At 34.4% G+C, this 20,460-nt stretch overlaps 1 protein-coding gene across 5 annotated transcripts in view; it reads left to right on the top strand.

Moving 5' to 3' along the window:
• DIAPH3 (diaphanous related formin 3) overlaps window positions 1-20,460 on the top strand; it is a 398,317-nt gene that overhangs the window by 272,712 nt on the left and 105,145 nt on the right. For all 5 annotated transcript variants that reach the window (XM_008059267.1, XM_008059270.1, XM_008059269.1 and 2 more), the window contains one exon: window positions 3,583-3,684. In XM_008059267.1, coding sequence (XP_008057458.1) covers window positions 3,583-3,684 — 102 coding nt within the window. The remainder of the gene's footprint in view (window positions 1-3,582; window positions 3,685-20,460) is intronic.

Raw genomic sequence — 20,460 nt, 5'->3', positions numbered from 1 at the left:
AATATGTTAATTTAAATTTGTTTCTATTGCAGTTTTAGAATGTGTTTTTCTTAGAATTATAATGTTATATCACTATTTGGTATAGAAGACTGAGTGACTTTTCATTTAGATTTATCTTTACCAGCAATCCTTACTTGAGTTATTTGCGCTTCTATGAGTATTAGAGATTGTTTGTATAGTGTTCTGAATTTATTCAGAAAACTAGAAGAATTTTTAAGTGGTTTTTATTTATAGTATTTTTTAATGCTATTATGATATCAAAGTTACTTGTTGAATTCCATGTAAGGGATCAATTCCATGTAAGGGATCAATAATATAAATCTTGATAGAATTTAAAGTTGGGGAGTCAAAACACAAATTAGATAGTGAGAGAATATCTTCTGTTTAACATCTTTTGTTTTGATAATGGATATCCTTAGAAAAATGGGGTTTTTTTTGGTTTTTTTTTAGCATTAGAAAGAAACTAAATATTATTGATTAATTGTGAATTCTTTGTCAAAAAGCATTTAAAATTATTTTAGAAATTTTAACTCATCGATAAATGGTATCTCTAGAGGTTATTCTGTTTTGCCTTTCCTATCTTGTCTTCTAAATGTGGTGGTACTATAACTTCATTAATGATTTGTGCTGCGAGTCTCTGAGACTCATAAACTATTTAATTAACAACACTTCTCTAAGGTTTTTTTTTTTCCCCTTTCACAGTTTTTTTTTTTTTTTAACTGAAATTTTTATCTTTGTTCTTACTGATTGTATATGTGTCTTCTTGCAGGGAATAGAGTCCAAGTTTCTTAAAGAAATTTTTTTTGCTTGATACATGTATTTTTTAACTTAATACATGTATTTCTAATAATGAATTTGTTAAATATTTACAGAGTAACTTTCACCTTGATTTCATGAATGTTTTAGATGATTGTGTGGTTTTTGCCTACTAGATAAAAGATGATCTATTTTTTTTAAGTTCCTGTGTAAAGAACACTAGGCTCTGTATATTTCTCAGTGTATTAGTTTCCTATCGCTACTGTAACAACCACCAAAAACTTACTGGCTTAAAATTCCACCAATTTATTATCGTACATCTTTGCATAACAGAAGTTTGACATCTGTCTCACTGTCTGCAGTCAGGCTGTTGTAGAGAGCCCTGTGTTCTTTCTGGACACTCTAGGGAAGAGCGGTTTCTTTGTCTTTTCCAGCTTTTCATGGCTGCCCACTTTCACGACTCATGGACCCTGTTCATCTTTCAAGCCAGCAATGTTGCGTCCTTCTGTTCACTTTTTTCATAGTCACATCCTTCTCACTCTATTGCTCTGTTTTTCTCTTCTGCTTTTAGGGACCTTTTGATTACATTGGGCACACCCTGGTAATCCAGGATAATAATCTTAATTTAAGGTCAGCTGATAGCAGCTTTAATTCCAGTTGTAACCTTAATTCCCTTTGCCATGTAACCTAATATTTTTATAGTTTTGGGGATTTGACATATACATCTGGAGCTCATTATTATGTCTTACTAAATATGAAACCAGTTTTATGCATTTAAAACCTAAACATTTATTTTGTACATAAATACGTTTTTCATATATTCATTTAAAAAAATGTTTTATGGCGTTTCAATTCTTATTTTTAATTTTAAAAGTATCTTCCTGATTTTACTGTAAGAAACTTTCTATTTTGAATAGAACGTGGAAATACAGCATTGTGTTGTATTACTCATCATTTTAATTGGCTCTGTTTACTGTTATGATTTTATTTTGGCCAATTTAGTTGTTTATTCATACATAACAAGAGGTCAGCAGTACGTCATTCTTATTGCCATTTTAATGTCATTTTATTACTTTTTTTTTAACCCAATTACCTTAGTCACATTAGTCTTTTATTAATTCATTTTACAAATATCTTACGTACCATGTTCAGGGCATTGTATTAGTCTCAGTAAGAGGTAGACTCCACCTTCTTAGAATTTTTAGTTCAGCAAAGGAAATGACACTTATATACGTAATTATGATACAAGATGGTGAAACATTTTAAGATGGTTTTAGAACTAGAGAATGCATTGGGGGAGTGCTGTGTGTGTATGTGTGTGTGTGTCTAGGCAAGAGTACTTGAAGGCTGAGTAGCTGTGGATATGGAAAAGGACAGGAGGACTGTATGACAAGTGTAGTGAAAAGCAACTGTTCTTGCAGTAATAATACTATGAGCATTGAAAGAAAAGTTGAGTATGTGTGGATAACTGTGTAGAATTCAACTTGACAGAAGTTTAAGATTTATAAAGCATATGGGAAATTTGGTGAGAGGAGAGACAAAGGAAGGGCCTGTACGCTTACAAATCACAATAATAATTTTACATTAGAACGCAAAACTAATGAAGTAAAAATTTTAAAAATTTTTGATGAAAGCTTAAAATCTACTTAGTAACTAAAAATATTTAGAGGAATTTGATCGTTATCTAACAAGTTGCTAAAGAAATTCAGTGGCCTGATGTAATAAATAACTCAGACAAGCCTTCTCTTAACTAGAATGGTTAAGAGAAAATATAAATATAGTATAATATAAATATAATTGCCACTAATAATTAATATATAAAAATATAAATGCCACTAAGAGAAATTTCTGTGTATGTTGGAAAATCATATGCTTTTATTGTCTTTATTCAATCTGGTAGTATTGATAGTAAATATTTGTTCTAGGATGATCTTAAATTTGCCACTTTTTTGGTTGTTTTTGACTAGTCAGCAATGTTTTTGTCCAAAGGTACACAGTGAGTCAGTAACTTGTTCTTTGATATAACTGGTTCTGATATATAACATTGTCTAACACTGTTTTTAACTAATAACACCATTGGGGAATTTTTTCTCCCATAAATATACAAAGCATGATGTCACCTTAACTATAATTTGTACTTGACTTTGGGCTTGTGCACTATTTACTGATGTTATAATTTGGTATTGTGAGCACCGGTCACTGAGGGATCTCTTTACATGCTTTTTATCTGCAAGATATCATCCTGTGTCTTCAGTGCCTTTTAGAATTTTATTTCAGATCAAAAAAGTTACTTTGTTTTAGAGACATCTTCAGTTTTTTCTCTTAAGACTATAATCCTGTTGGATAAATCTTGCAAACATTGCCATTAAAATTCCTTGATTTCTTTTCCATTCTTTTCCTTACCTTTAAGTAGGAATATGATGATTTCTTTTATCCCATTGAGTGAAGTGTTAAAATATGTTAGGCTTTGCCTGAAATTTCTGACATTTTTTTCCCTAAAGCTGAAATGTAATGGATCACTTTTATCCAGGTGAAAAAGCTGTTCCTTCGGTATAGGTTGCATTCTCTTTCTCAATTATATAACTAATCAAATAAACATTCAGTAGTGCTTGATTTGAATATATAATAACTCTGAGATAGAGAAAAGGAAAAGTGACTGTTTTCAAGATGCAGGCATGGTCCTTACGGCTTAGTATGAGGGAAGTTACCTAGAAATAAAACTAAAGATTAACTTCACTGGTTTTCTTCTCATAGTTCAGTAATTACTATTTTTTAATTTGAGAAGTACATTTAGTGAATATATTTTCTTTTGGTTTTAATTTTTAGAACTTAATAAAGCATCTTCCTGATCAAGAGCAATTAAATTCATTGTCTCAGTTCAAGAGTGAATATAACAACTTAAGTGAACCCGAGCAGTTTGCTGTTGTGGTAAGTACTGACTTTCAGAGGGTATTTTTTTTTTAAAGATAGCAGAATTTATTGAGAGGACAGAGAAGCTCCCACAGTGGGATGGGAGCTGAAGGGGTTCCCCCCAGAGGGGATTTTATACTGTACAAAATGGGAGCAAGAAAGTGGATCATCACATATATTTACTGTCCATCTTGCTTTTTTTTAACCTAAGAATATTTGGAAGAAATCATCTTGATTTAAAATATATGTTGAAACTCTGGCCTGAAATGAGATCCAAGGGGCTCTTGAAAAATATATATGTAATATTTCCTATGTACTCTATTTAATGCCAAAATATAACATGAAAATTGTACTCCATATTAATAAAGTAAATTTGTGATTTATCTAAAGCTTTGAATTCCAACATATTGCAAGATTAGTTTCAATTTCTCCTGTAATCACTCACTCGAATTCATCTCATAGTATAGACTCCGAAATTAGAAATAATGCATTTTCTTGCCAATGAGGGTGAAAAATGAATTCATTTTAGTACATCTTTGAGGCACCTTAATAATCATCTTGTTCTAGCTTGCTATTTTATAGAAGCTGGGGTCTAAAGAGGTGTTGAAAAGAGTTACCAATGGTATATATCAGCTGTATTGCAACTTAAAATTAAGACTTTTAATCAAGCTTTCTTTTCTCTTACCATTAAATTATCATTTTTAGGTTGGTTCCATTTTGTCATCATAACAATACTTTAAAATGGTATCGTTTTTCTTATAAGATTATTTATTTATTTTTCTTTCATCTTCAGTCATATTAACAACCTCTAAGGCAAGGATAGAATTGTATTTGATATTTTATAAAGATAGCATCTAGCTCTGTTGCCAAGACTGATCTTGAACTCAGGTGATCCTCTCGCCTTGGCCTTCTAAAGTGCTGGGATTATGGGCATGGATCACCACACTCAACCTGTCTTGAAAAAAAAAAATGACCAGGCATTGTGACTCATGACTGTAATCCCAGCATTTTAGGAAGCTGAGACGGGAGGATTGCTTTTGCCCAAGGGTTGGAGACCAGTCTAGACAACATAAAAAGACCTCATTGCTATAAAAAAAATCAAACAAACAAACAAAAAAATTAGCTGGATGTGGTGTCACACACTTGTAGTCACAGTTACTTGGGAAGCTGAGGTAAAAGGGTCACCTGAGTCCAGCCTGGACAACGGAGTGATAGCTCAATTCAAAATAATGAGGCTGATGATAATTTTTACTTTTTAACTCAATTCTCCTGGATATTCTTTTCTCTCCAGCCTTCCTTTTTTCCCCCCCTCCATTCTTTTTCTACAGGTGTGTGTCACCACACCCCACTAGTTTTTTGTTTGTTTGTTTGGTAGAGATGAAGTCTTGGCACAGTGCCTAGCCTGGTCTCTAACTCTTGGGTTCAAGCAATATTTCTGCCTCAGCTTCCCAAAGTATTGTATTTTCTTATTTGCTTTGTTTTCTATTACCTGGTCACTTTGTCTTTCTCTTGATCCCTATTTGATACTATACTTGATCTGTCTTTCTTATGAGAATAAATGAATAGGGAATGATTTGCATTACACTTTTGAACACAGAACAGAATTTATTTTTACCATTTTTTGAATCTTGAATTAACATAATATGTAAAATTATAATTTTGATCTATTTCCTATGTACATTAAATCTGAACTGCAGGCAAGGTTATATGAAAATGCCTATTTAGCAAGTAGATTTTCATGTTGCATATCATCGTAGTAAAGATTTAAAACTATTTCTATGTTCTTGTGATTCACAGAAGACTGGGATTACAATTGCATATATTTTAGGTTTATTTAAAATAGCTGAGTTTGCCCTCTTTTGGAATTTTAGAATTCATACCAAAGAGCTATGATTTATAAACAGTATAGTTTTAGGAGTCACATATTAAAACACTATATTCCTAGATACTAGCACTAGAGGTTATAGTTTTGATTTTGAGAGAGAGAGATGAACCACTTCCCATTTAGGAGATGTCAACTCAAATGACCTAGTATCTACACATTCTGTGCCAGGTCACACACGAGTGCAGATGGAATATAATTTGGAAGGCCTAATGCTGTTGAAAAACATCTACTATGGAAAATATGAACAATACTTTAGTCATCTGTTGATAATAAATATGTACTCTTGAACACATTATTTTAAGATCTGGTTTCTGTGGTACTAACATTTTAACAGATATTGTATTGGTAGAGAGAGGAGAATGAAAGTTGAGGAAAAAAAATTAAATTTTTTATATTCTTTTTCTTTGACAAATAGTAATGTTTTTTGATTTTTCTGTTTTTCCATAATGTTTTTTCACCATTTTCAATCTGGCTGCCAGTACTGCTCAACCCTTCCCTCCAGAAAAAATTAAGAGAACCTGCTTAAAGTTCCAAACATTTCTTGATAATTAGTCAAAAAAAGTTGGACCTAGAGTATGAAACTGTCTAATTCCTGAAGTTTTCTATTCTTTTTTCTGGTTAACAATGCAATTAAAATGTTTTTAACTCCTTAAAGAGTGATGTGTTTTTAATTTATCAATATTGTATCAATAATACAGTAAGTTGATGATTTTTACAAATTAATTTTTTTTTTTTTTTGAGTTGGAGTCTCACTCTGTCACCTAGACTGGAGTGTAGTGGCATGCTCCTGGCCACTGCAGCCTCGACCTGCTGGGCTCCGGCGATCCTTTCACCTCAGCCTTCTGAGTAGCTGGAATTACAGGTGCATGCTACCACGCCCAGCTAATTTTTGATTTATTGTAGAGATGAGGTTTCGCAAAGTTGCCCAGGGCTCAGGCAGTCCACTCACCTCAGCCTCCCAAAGCGCTGGGATTACAGGCTGAGCCACCGAGCCTGGCTTACAAATTATTTTTAATTACCACATATATACTAAATTTCATTGTTAACATGACAGACTTTTTGGAATATATGTGTATCAACGATGGGCAGTTAACTAGATGTAAGCTAAACTTTATATTTCTACGAGATTTCTATGATTTTTTATCTTGATATAAAAACATTTACTTTTTGACTTTGCCTAGATTTAAAGAACATTAGAAATATACTAGTTATTTCTACCTGAAAAATCATCAAAGAGTGACAAATAAGATATATTCAAGGATTGGGGTAACCTTTGTTCCTTCCCAATTTCTAACAAAGTACTTGATTTTTTTTTTCACTGTAGATGAACTTGCTGTTAGCTCTGTTTTTTTCTTCAGATACTGTAGGCTAATACTATGATTTCTTGCATTTTCATTCTTAACAAAAACCAGTAAAAACTCTACAGTTAGGTTACTTGCCAGTAAGCTTAACTTTTTGTCTTACCTGATTATGTTGACTCATATGCACTAAAAATTCCTTAGAAAGGTATGTTTATTTAAACTCACACCAAAACTTGAGACAATAGATAACTTCATTGAGGTTGTTTGTATTATATAATCAACTTTAATTCTCCACAAGTATTCTGTTAAAAAAAGTACAGCTCTACTAGGACCTTCGTTCTCATTTATGTTATTTTCTCTTTGATAGAAAGGCTAGGTACAAAAATAACACATCCAAAATGTTAGTCATTAAAAACCAGTAATAATATAAGTTAGAAATATGTCTTTCATCATGTATTACTAGCATCCAACGTTCCAGGATGCTGTGTCCTGTAAAGTATGATATACAAATTTTCTGTCAAAGTTATTATGTTAGTATCTATTAAATTGTATGTCCTTGAAGCTTTCTCCCAACTCCTAAACCATTTGATGTGTCTATTTTCTCCAAGTTTTCTATAAGATAGTTTCATATTCATAGTTATTTTTTCTCTATTAAAATTGCAAGCAAAATTCTTTAATGCTGATACTACTTCTTTTCCTCATTTAGAGAGTCTTAAATGTATGTGTGGTAAATATGAATAATTTTATGATACAAAAGGTTTAGTTGTTAATCTGTTATTTATAATGATTCAGAATTGGATTCTCCTTGTGGTCCTCATGACTGGAGATATGCCCGTCTTCTCAGGACTACTCTCCAGTTATTTTAGAGCTGATCATCCACATGTGTATCATAGTTAGTAGTGGTGGTGACAGGTGCGCTGCTACCAATTAGGATTGAAATCCCAGAAGTATGACTTCTGGGTTTTAGAACTTAATGATATTATTGACTCATTTTTTAGCTTGCTATATATTTGTATACCCTGTGTTTTATAGGATATTTTGTTATATGAAAAATAACACATCAAAAAATCTGAGCAAGCTGTCATTTAATACTAAGAGACTAAGGGTTCAACTTGAATGATGTAGAGCAGTGCTTTGGGGGGTAATCTCTATATTTTTTTAGTGATTTGAATGAATAAGACAATTCACATTATGGTTTTACTTGCTGGTTTAGATTCTGAGCAGAAGACACTGAAAATTGACTTGTGCTTAATTTGAGATATTATTTTCTCTATACAGTTCAGGACAAACATTTCTTGTTGAGACATTAGTTTATATTTGGTATGCAGTAACCTCTTCTTTTAACTTAACTGTCTGCCAACAGACTAGACAATGGGTATGTACATCCTAGAAACTGTCACTGATTGGATCACTTTCCTATGCTCTTTTCAGTGTCCTTCCTTCTGTCTTCAGCTCCAGCAGACCTGTATTAGTCCCCCGAAAATATTGCTACTTACCAAATCATGGTGCGCATATAGTAGAGCTTTAGTAGTATGCCTGCATTTCTTTTATTTGCAAGGTTTCTTTGATCAATAAACTATTAGGTAAAATCCCTGTGTTCACAATGTCATGGTTTAACTATGTGAGAAATGATTTATGTAAATATTCAGTGAGATCAGAAGATTAGCTAGAATTTGGAAAGAGCCTAAAAATTTGCAATTGAAGCTTGGTGTACTAGACTTCCTTTGATTAAAAATTCTAGGTCTTTGAGTATTTGTCTCCATGTTATTTAATTTTGTTAAGCTGCCTGTTTTTCAAAGGAATCAAACATTTATGGGAAACAGGAAAGTGTCCTGTTTGTGTACTGTATTTTGATCTATCACCATTTGGTGTCACTGTAGGGCAGGGCTTTTAAACTTTGTGCAGTTGAGGCCTTTTTAATGAAAAATGTAGGAAGTTCATGCATATCTCCCTCATTTTAAAATCACTATATATTTCTGTTGTAAAACATTCAAATAACATAAAAATATTGAATACAACGTGGAAGTTCTTGTATACCACTATTCCATTTCATTCCGCAGAAATTACCATTTTAAACAGTCTGTTGGCCTTCCAGTCCTATTTCTTTGTATTTGCCAGTGTAGGCATGTTCATATAAACATTTTAAAAAATACATTGTTCTTAAACTTTTTTCACTGTGTCTATTTTGAAAATATTTCCATGTTGTACTGTATTGCTTTTAAACTCTTATGTAGTATTTCATAGTTCATATTATTATGTTTCCTTATAATTATTCTCTTAATGAAGGATGGTTACTCATCCCCCCCCCAGGGGTTTTTAAAAAATAATTTTACGTACATCTTTGTGTATTTATTCAAAGCAATATATTGCAATAGTTATGCGCATGGATGGTCCAGGTTTCATCCTGGCTGTACCTCTTACTAGCTATGTGGTCTTGGGTGGTTATTCGTTTTCCTGTACCTCAGTTTCCATATGTATGAAGTGTGATACTGTATTAGTTTCCTGTTGCTACTGTGACAAATTGCCACAAATTTAGTGGCTTAAAATAACACAAGTTTATCATCTTACAGTTCTGGTGATCAGTAGACCAAAATGATTGAGCAGGAGTGCACTCCTTAGGACTCTAGTGGGAGAGTTTATTTCCTTACTCTTTACAGCTTCCAGGAGCTGTCCATATTTCTTGGACTCATGGTTCAGCATTGCTCTGACTTTTGCCTTTGAATTCACAACTTCTTCTCTGACTTCCTGCTTCTCTCTTATAAGTATTCTATAATTATATTCCTACCCAGATAATCCTACATAATCCTTCCCATCTCAAGATTCTTAAAAACACCTGCAAAGTCCCTTTTGCCATGCAAGGCAACATATTCAAAATTTTAGGATTAGGACATGAACATCTTTGGGGGATGGTTATTTTGTCTACCACAGGGACAAGAATAGTGCTACCTACACTGCATTGTTCTGAGATAGTGAATGTGTGTAAATCTTGTTAAAATCATAAACTCTTTAAATGTTAGCTTTTGTTATTAATATTAATTATATTATCATTCCTTTATGAAGTAGTACCAGAATTTGAATTTCTAATTCAGAGGACCTTTTTAATATTGTTACTGTTAAATTGCCCTTCCATCAGGCAGGCATGAGAATTTACACTTTCATGAACAATATAAATGAGAATTGTTTTCCTTGCATCATCATTAATACTTAATATTATTTTTCTTTTTTCACTTGGCTTTTTTTTTAACTTTTTTATTTTCTAGTTATTAAATGAGATTGAAGCAGATGTATATTAATTGTGTATTTATATTTTTTGCTAGTATTACTTATTACTGATTTATTTTCCTATTTTATTACCTTTTCTTATAGTTTGTAGAATCTCCTTATATATTCTCCTTATAGACTTTTTTCATTGTCTCTTACTTGTCTTTCCACTTTTATTTCTGATATCCACTGTATCTTGACTCTTTGAAGTTTGGTTTAAAAAGTGAATTAAAATAAAGAAGACCCACATTACTCACTAACTAATAGTGATGTGTTCTGTTTATGGGGAAACAGTTGGTCCTTTGTATATAATAAGAGCATGGAAAATAGCAGTTGATGAATAATTCTTTATTTTGTTTACATGGATAATCTTTTAAAGATGTAAAATGGAGAATGAAATGCCACTGAATGCCTTTCATTGACTCCCTAAATTCCTTCAGTTGCTCCCCACAACTTTCACTTATTATGCAAAATTCTTAGAATAGCATTAGGCCTTAGAAAAAGCTTCACTGAGGTATAACTGACACAATAAATGGCACATATTTAAAGTACAGAATTTGGATTAATTTGACATATGTGTCCATCTATGAAGCCATCACCATACTTAAGATAATGACCATACTCATCATCCCCAAATGTTTCCTCAGGCCTCTTTGTGATCTCCTCCTTTCCGCCTGACATTAGGTCTTTAAATGAAGCAATTTCTGCCATTCTCCCCCTATTTCAGACCTTCCTTTTTAATCTGAACCTCATCCTTGCTAAATAATTTGCTGAACTCAAACAGCATTGTGTGCAGGTCTGTCAGTATGCTTTCTTTTCCTTCTTTTCCCTGTGAGGAAGCCTTTCTGGAGAGCTTTCCCTAACATTTTCATTGTTTTATACAAAATTCAGTACTCCCTCTTTGTTACCTTAGAACCCTGTGCGTATCTCACAAATGACTTATACTGTAATACAAGGGGGGGGGGGGAGATCCTTCAAAAAACCAGAATTATGCTCTGAATTTTTTTTGAAGATTATTTCAACACATTTGCCCATCTCATGATGGGTGGTTTATGAACACCATGCTAAATGTTCAACAGTTTTTGACCAAAAGCAGCATGACCCCCATGCTCCATCCTACTATTCACCCGATCTGGCCCGAGCAACTTTTTTTTGTTTCCCCAAATGAAAAAGGCCCTGAATAGGAAATGTCTTGCTGAGGTGGAAAAGGTGAAACAAAAAATGGCAGAAGCACTTAAAGGCATAAAAATTGATGAGTTCAAAACTGATTTGAGCAGTGGAAAGAATGTCTCAATAGATGTACTGCATGAAATGAAGAGTATTTGAAGGTAACTGAAGTTTAAGCATGTAAGAATAAATATACAATTTTTTACAAATAAATTCCATGTCTTTTGGGCCCCTTTGTGTGTTTTATTTTATGAGTCACAGTTTTTATTTGTTCTGTCAACATTTTAACAAGCTAGGGTATAGCACATTTGTCTTCATACGCCAGGACATGGCATATCCAGCACACAGGGGCCACGGAACACTTTAATGAATGAAATAGGAGATCAGCAGAAGGAATGGAAGAAATGCAGCTAGAAAAAAATAAAACAATGTTTGTAAAATTGCCTTGAAATAATACTATTTTTGAGATAATTATTTTAATTTTTGGTAGATCATTTTGCCACATAATGGTGTCTTTGTGAGTGAGAATAAGTTAATTTAGAAGTAGATAAAGAAAGCAATACCTTGGTGCAGGAAAGTCTCAAGTCACACTTTTTAAAAAAGTAGGACTTACCACCCTAAGTGACATTGCCACTTAACTTGTAGGCTTGTCTAGTACAACACTCTAGACTGGACTATTTATGGATCCTTCTTTAACTCAGAAGTTCATGCTGTTTGAGTGTGAGTACTCATGGTACTCTGTACAACGCTTCTTTTGGCACTTAGTGAATATATTTTCTAAAAGGAAATTGAGATTCATGGCTTATTGAATCACTTATAAAGACTGACAAAGATAGATGAGGACCTGAGAGAATGTCTACTGAACTTTGCTTTCCCGGACTAAATATCTCCGTCTTTCTTGCACTCCTTAGATGTTGGCTGTTTCAAGTGCTTTGCAAATGTCCAAATACAAAATCAGTTGTCTTTCTCAAAGTTAGCACTTTAAAATTCTTAGCAAAAGATGTGTAATTAATCTGATATAGTTTCTTCTTCAAGAAACCATTTTGGGACTGGGCTCGGTGGCTCAGGCTGTAATCCCAGCACTTAGGGAGGCCGAGGCGAGTGAATTGCTTGAGCCTGCAGGTCTGAGACCAGCCTGGGAAACTTGGTGAGACCTCGTCTCTACAATAAATCAAAAAATTAACTGGGTGTGGTAGCACATGCCTGTAGTTCTGGCTACTTGGAAAACTGAGGCGGAAGGATCACTGGAGCCCAGCAGTTTGATGCTGGGGTGGCAGTGAGTGTGCCACTGCACTCCAGCCAGGGCAACGGAGTGAGACTCCAACTCGAAAAAAAGAAACCATTTTGGTTTCTTGTAATCAATACTTCCTTTTCTCTTTAATAATCATCTTTGATCATGTCTGTCTATTACACAAATTGTGCCAGGCTGAAGCTGGCAGAATCTACTGTCCTCTCGTCCTGGAAAGTAGCAGTTCTATTCATCCACTGCTGCTGCTTCTTGGTACCTGTTCAGTTGTCCAAGATTCCTCAAGATCCATGATGCTTTAGACAGCCATTTGCCAACCTCATTTGCTAATCTTTCATTGCACAGTGACAGCATTTGTTTGGAATAATAAACTATTATTTCATAACTGTACTCAACTCTTTAAATCTTAGAGGCATGCTTCCCTTAAGATTGTAAACATTCAGTCATTGTTTTCAGTTATTCTTGTCACTTTAATTTTCCACCTTCTTAACATTCTTCTACCAGGATCCAGGATTTAATGTAAGCTCAGCAGCACAGATGGTTTTTCTCTCACCTAGTTCAGGGTTTATTAATTTAGCTTGTTTTCAGTTGTTGATTTTTAGCCCAAAATTTTTCAGATGTTGAATGTTTGTACACTTTTTCTTTTGATCTGATTTCTGCCTTCCATCTCCTTTAACAGCCTAAGTTAAAAGTAGTCACAAAGCTACTTAAATTTTTAATTAAACTGATTGAAATTTTGTTGGTTTAGGTAGTTAAAATCTTTTCTCAGCTGTACAATAATTTTATCTTGCCCACCCTAATGTATTATTTTCTCCAGAGATCTTTTTCCTCACAAGTTTCTTTTTAATTCCTTCAACACATGACACAGTGATGTTGCATGTTGACAAAATTGTGAAAGGCCATACATATCTATTATTTACATGTTTTATAGGTAGTTCAAAATAATATGTAGTAGATTTATTGATTTAAAGAAATATACTGTCATTCACAGAAAATTAGAGGTTTTTTTATGGTTGAACTTAACATTGCTTTTATTACTGACAGGTTAAGTGTATCTAAGAAATTTTTTATTTGAGCTCTCATTAGATGATTCTGAGGAAATGGCTTTTGGTAGTAACTTTTCCATTAGTGTAGATTTTAGCCTGTGGATGCTACAGGGGTTTGCATTTTGTGGATGAATTTAGACTTGCAATTATATTGGTAAACTGCACCACTGTCTGATAAATTTTATTTGAATACCTAGTCCCCTTGATTCAGCAATATTTCACTTATCATTCATTTTTTGACAAATATTTATTGAACACCTCATGTATGCTAGGTTCTGATTGGTCTTGACTGTTCGTTTTTTGTTTGTTTTATATTTTCATTGGTGACAGTAACAATATATGCATAAACAAAAATGTAATAATGTAATATTAGATAGTAGCCAATGCTCTGCAGGAAGTGGGGGAGTGAGTGTGTATACATGTGTATGTGTATACACATACAATTAGTATGGTTAAGAAGGCCTCTCTGAAGAGGTAATATAGCGGGAATCTTACCGAGAAAGACGGAAACCGAGGCTACTTTGCTAGGAATAACAGCATTTATTCGTGCCGGTACCGGCTCAGCAGATTTGCATCCAAAGGCTGAGCCCTGAGCATAGCGAGGCATTGCCTCATACACATTTTTAGCTTTCTTGTAGTGACACTATATAGTCCAGTTGGTCAGGTTGCTGTTAACCTCACATGTTATACTTTGATTGGCTAAACAAATCTAGGGTTACTATTTTGATTGGTTCCCACCGGAAGTTTAAAAGTTTTAAACATATAGCCCGCCAAAGTAAAAAAGTCCATGAAAAACGGTAAAAATAGACCACGTAAAGGATTGCACAACTAGGAAGTAATTAAGATAATAAACAATGGGTTCTGTGGGTTATTCATAAGAGTGGGCTGAAACAAGCTGCTGCTTTAAGCATGACTAAGATAAATAGACTATGTGAGGTAGAGTAATAAGAAGTAAAGCAACTTAACTATTAAAACAAAGAGTAACATATCTTCATTTCCTGTTTCTTCCATCGCTGCATCTTGCTTTTTTGAGACGGCTGCCTGCCTCTGTAAGAATTAAGCAGAAGCCTGAATGATGTTAGTTCGACGTGAGTATCTCCACGAAGCATGTTATAGTCAGAAGAGACCACAGATACCAAGACCTTGAAGGATAAGTGAGTTTGGCTGTGTGAGGCCAGTGGCTGTGACAGAGTAAATGAGGGAGATGGTGGAGGATGACGCTAGAGAGGATGATGCTGGGCCTTGATCATGCAGGACCTTGTGGCCATTGTGTGAGACTCATGGATTTTATTCTAAGAAAGTTGTTAGAGAGTTTTAAACAATGGAGTAATATGATCAGATGGATGCTTTGGAAGTGTTATTCAGGCAGCTGTGTGGAGAAACAGTAGGGTGTGGTGGGGAACGTAATTAAAGCTGTTAACTGGTTAACACACTGTTTCAGTGACAGTGTTATTGTGCAACTTAGTGGTGGCTCAACAGGCTTGACACTGGCGTGGTCAGATTCTGGATGATTTTGAAAGTAGGGAAGATAAAACTTTTGACATTGATTTGGGGCATAAGAAAAATCAAGAATAACTCCAAGGTTCTTAGCCTATTTATTCAAATAGTAAGAGCTCACATTTATAGAGATAAGAGAAAGTCTTCCAAGAGGAGCATACTGTGGGAGGAAAGATAACTCAGAATAACTGTAGACCTCCATGTAGACATATAAAGTTGCATTTGGGACATAAGCTGTGAGTTCAGGGCTAGAGGCATAAATTTGGGAGCCAGTAGCTTGTAGGTAGCATTTAAAGCAACTGGACTAGATGATATCACTGAGAGAGTGAATTAGAAGTGTAACAAGAGGCAGTGAAGGGCAAGGTGAAATATGCAGACCTTACTGTTTTTCTCAGTCTTCCCCCTGGAGAGAGACTCATCATCAGCAAGGTTTTGTTTGTTTTTGCTGCTGGTTACCACCTCTCTGAGGAAAATTGCAATCCCTGATCTAGGGAATTGTACAAGGTGATTTTATAATATGACACTATTGCAGTTTGTTTCAAAAACTAAGCATGAGTTGGAGTGAGAGGACTATTTGGCATTCGTAGAGTATGTAAATTCATCAGGGACCTTTGGAGAGAAGCTAGTGGTCATGAGGATGTGTATCTGTGGAATGAAAGAAAAAACTGATTGTGCCTTCAGACTTTGCGCTTATGCGGAAGAAAATGGAAGAATCTCTGATGCATCATCATAATAAATATAGAAAACCTATATTATGAGCTAAGATAAAGTTAAAATATCCAAAATGTACAGGCATTTTCCTTTATAAAATAACTCTCATTTAATCAAGGGATTGGGTTCATTTAGTTCAAATCTACATAAAAATAGTAATATCAACTCCTGCCATTAAGGGGAAAAATCACTCACATGCTACCAATTGTATTCTCTGTAGAGTGGGAGGATAAGTGGAATTGAGCTCTGAATGAATTCTCTTACGAGCTATTGTTACCCTTGTTCCCTTGAAATTAGTAGAATGTCAGCTATATTAAATAACGCTGCGGTTTCTTAATTTATTAAGGCTAATAAAAACACAGCATGATAAGAATAATAAGCTATTGCACTGAGCTGCTAACACTAGTAAGTTTCTAAAAAAGTTTAAAATTTGTGATATATATTGATTTCTCCAATTTTTTTGTTTGGTGGCATTAGGTGCAAAATTGTGCTTGTGTTTAATATCACATGCATGTAAAATCTGTGAAGTAATTTAATGATATTAATAAATAGTATCTATCTCAATTTATCTTCAGTATAGTCTATTCTTAACACATTCTGAATAGAGATATTCTGTCTCTCTCTGTAACCCAGCTGTGGCTTCCCACCTCAGAGGAGAGTCCTCAATCTTTGTAGTGGCCTACAAGGCTCTATGAAATATTTGCCTGCCTTGGTGCTTTTTGCCTCTTCTTCTACTGTTGTCTCCGGGCTGAGGCAGCATTAAGCACGTGGCTTCTACTGTTTCCTAAACATGCCAGTTACATTCTTGGGGATTTTCCACTTGCTTTATTCTCCTTCAACCTTGCTCCCTGCAGTTATCCAAATGGCATGCTCTCTCATTTCCTTCTGGTCTTTCTTCATATGTCAATTTGTTAAAGTCATCTCTCTAAGCAGTCTGTTTGAAATTGCTTACCCAATTGCCCGAAGCACTTTTTTTATTTTTCCCTGCATTATTTTTCTTGTAGGTATTCATCATCTCATATGCTGAAATATTTCTGTGTATTATCCTATCTGTCGTTAGGCTACCACAGGTATCCATGATGGTGGGAATCATCCTCTTAGGTAGTTGCTGGGGAATTCCTAATATTTCAAACAATACCTGGTAGATAGCACTTAATATATATCCAATGAATGAATAAATATTTCCCTAAAATTTATGATTTCTTTTAAACTAAAGATTTTTCTTTTAAACTAAAGATTTTTAGTTTCTGAGAAACTAAAATCATTTAGCTCTTGGTTTACTGAGACTACCAGGCAACATGTTCTTAGTATTGAAACTCGAATCTGGATAAAAAACTTCGTCTTGATATTTCAAATATCTTCAACTACTCCTCATTATGTTTCTAGCCTGATTAGACAGACCTGGATTTGAATTCCGCATTTACCATATACTAGCTTTGATACTTTGAACAAGTTTCTTAACACTCTTTTTATATATAAAAACACTCTATTTATATATAAAATATATATAAATAAAGAAACTAACTCAGAGTTGTGAAATTTAGGAGAACATGCCTGTGTCCAGTGAGTAGTAAGAGCCAAATATATTAGTTGCTATCATCATTCTCTTATATTTGTTATGAAATTTTTTTCCTCATCTGTTGTGATCCAGTTCAGGACCCACTTTTTTTTTTTTGAATTGGAGTCTCACTCTGTCACCCAGACTGGCGTGCAGTAGCATGCTCACAGCCACCGCAGCCTTGACCTGCTGGGCTCCGGAGATCCTTCCGCCTCAGCCTTCCAAGTAGCTGGAACTACAGGCGCACATTACCACACCCGACTAGTTTTTGATTGATTGTAGAGATGAGGTCTCGCCAAGTTCCCCGGGCTGGTCTTGAACCCTCAGACTCAGGCAATCCACTTGCCTCAGTCTCCCAAAGTGCTGGGACTACAGGCTGAGCCACTGAGCCTGGCCAAGACCCACTTTCTTTAAGAGCAATAGTCTTCTTTACTGTTAGAATTTTCTCTCTCACTATTCTGTGATTCTTTCACATGTTTTATAAATATGTGCTTTTGCTCCCATCACTGTCTTAGAGTTAGTCTTAGTGTCATAGACAGCCTCATAATTCTAGATCCAACTTACATCCTTTCAGCTCTTTTCTTGTATATTTTTTAAAAAAATACTTTTTAAGAAAAAATTTTAATGGCTTTAAGGAGTACAAATAGTTTTTGGTCACATGGATGCACTCTATAGTGGCAAAGGTAACTAGACTTTAAGCATACCCACCAAACCCAGCTGTATATATTGTACCCTACAGGTGATATTTTATCCCTCTACCCCTTCCCACCCTTCCCTTCTGAGTCTTCAGTGTCCATTATAGCTTTCTATATGACTTCACAGATCCTTAGCATAGCTCTCACTTATCAGTGAGGGCCTGCGTTGTTTGATTTTCTGTTCTTGCATTAGTTCACTTAGGACGATGTTCTCCAATTCTATCCAAGCTGTTGCAAAAGACAGTATCTCATTCTTTTTGATAGCTGAATAGTAGTCTATAGCATATATATATAATGAAAATATATATACACACACCCCCACCACATTTTCATTATCCACTGATTGGTTGATGGGCATTTGGGTTGGTTCCACGTCTCTGCAGTTGTAAATTGTACTGCAATAAATATGCAAGTGCAGATGTCTTTTTTTTTTTTTAATAACAATCTCTGTTCCTGTAGTATTGCAGGATTTGGGTAACTATTTTTAGTTCTTTGAAAAATCATACTGATTTACACTTCCATCAATAGTATATAAGCATTCGCTTTTCTCTGCATTTGTGCCAGCATCTATTCTTTCTTGATTTTTAAAAAACAACCATTCTGACTGGTGTAAGGTAGTATCTCTTTGTGGTTTTGATTTCCATTTTCCTAATAGTTAGTGATGTTGAGCATATTTTCATATGTTTGTGGCCAGTTGTGTATCTTCTTTTGAAAGATGTCTGTTCATGTCATTTGCCTACTTTTTAATGGGGTTATTTTTTCTTTTCTTGCCACTTTATTTGAGTTTGTGGATTTTGGATATTAGTCCTTTGTCAGATGTATAGTTTTGGAATATCTTCTCCTATTCTGTAGGTTGCCTGTTTACTCTGATGGTTTTTTTCTTTTGCTTTTTTTTGTTTAATTAAGTCCCAGTTTTTTTTTTTTGTTTTTGTTGCTTTTGCTTTTGGGGTCTTAGCCATAAATTATTTGCCTAGGCCAATGTCCAAAAGAGTTTTTCCTAGATTTTCTTTTAGAATTTTTATGGTGTCAGGTCTGACATTTGCATCTTTAATCCATCTGAAGTTATTGTCTATGGTAAGAGTTAAGAATCAAACTTCATTTTTCTGCATGTAGCTATCCAATTTTTCTAGTACCATTTGTTGAGCAGCGTGTGTTTTCCCCACTGTTTCTGTATTTCCCTGTGTTTCATTTTGTTTTTTTCATCCCTGCTTTTCTTTGCAGAAACTAAACACATTTTCTATCTTAAGAAACACAATTCCCAAATGCCCTCCCTTAGAGAGCCTGGTAAATGTATGCATTCCTAGAATGTAAACTACATTGTCTGGCTTATTACTTATAAGGCCTGCCCATTGACTTTCCTTGAGAAGGCCTTTTTCCATTTCTGTCCCCAGGTTAACAGGGAAACTGGCAGTCTGATGCTCAGCACTTGAAAACTTCTCTAGGGTACCCAGAATCAATTATATAAAGTTTTTTTTAACTTAATTCACGTTGTGACTTCTAGGACAGAGGGTTCTGGTGCTTTGGCCTATATTTATTTGGTTAATTATAGTACTTCTCTCAGTTGTTTTCTCTCCTTTTTTGCTTTGCTTATATTTTTATTTTGTATTAAATGGTATATTTCATTAAACATCCTTATCTTCCATGCCAGACTTAGCTCTTTTGAGAGGATAAATGTGTTTGTTTTCTTTTCTGTAACATTGGTCAAGTTTCCTATCCTGCAAGTCAACTATTATCCATTATTGTTGCTATTTTCCTTTTTTTCCAAGTGTACTAATTTTGTATCCAAGTCCAAGTTTGTATTTAGTAATATTTTAAATGTTATTTATGTTGAAGAAGGGATAATGAATAGACAGTGATTTTCCCTTGTTGGTGAAAAACTAACATTAATTTATATACCATCAGCATCACCACTACCAAAGCATTTGACTTATATTTTTCCAAATTTCTATCTGCCAGAAAAATCTAGGAATTTGTCCAATTTTTTCTCTTCTAGGAAATTTTTCTTTTGTGTGTTTGTGTTATATTATTTACAGTACATTGTCTTGAATTTATGCATTAAGTAGTAATATCTAGTCGTATGAATTTAGTTTAAGGTTTTATGCTGAAATTGTGATAGGTCAGTTCTTATTCTGTCCATTTTTTGTTCATTGTTGTCAACTTCCTTTGGAATTATCCATGATTTTGACTGCTGGTTTTTTTTTTGTTTTTTGTTTTTTTGAGTTGGAGTCTCACTCTGTCGCCCAGACTGGAGTGCAGTGGCCACTCCTGGTCACCGCAGCCTCGACCTGCTGGGCTCCGGTGATCCTTCTACCTCAGCCTTCCGAGTAGCTGGAATTACAGGCGCGTGCTACCACGCCCAGCTAATTTTTTTGTATTTATTGTAGAGATGAGGTCTCGAACCCGCGGGCTCAGGCAATCCACTCACCG

The sequence above is a fragment of the Carlito syrichta genome, unplaced genomic scaffold, assembly GCF_000164805.1.
Source record: "Carlito syrichta isolate Samal-C Ts95f unplaced genomic scaffold, Tarsius_syrichta-2.0.1 Scaffold303985, whole genome shotgun sequence".
NCBI classification, from domain to species: Eukaryota; Metazoa; Chordata; class Mammalia; order Primates; family Tarsiidae; genus Carlito; species Carlito syrichta.
This window is presented reverse-complemented; position numbering and strand designations above follow the sequence as displayed.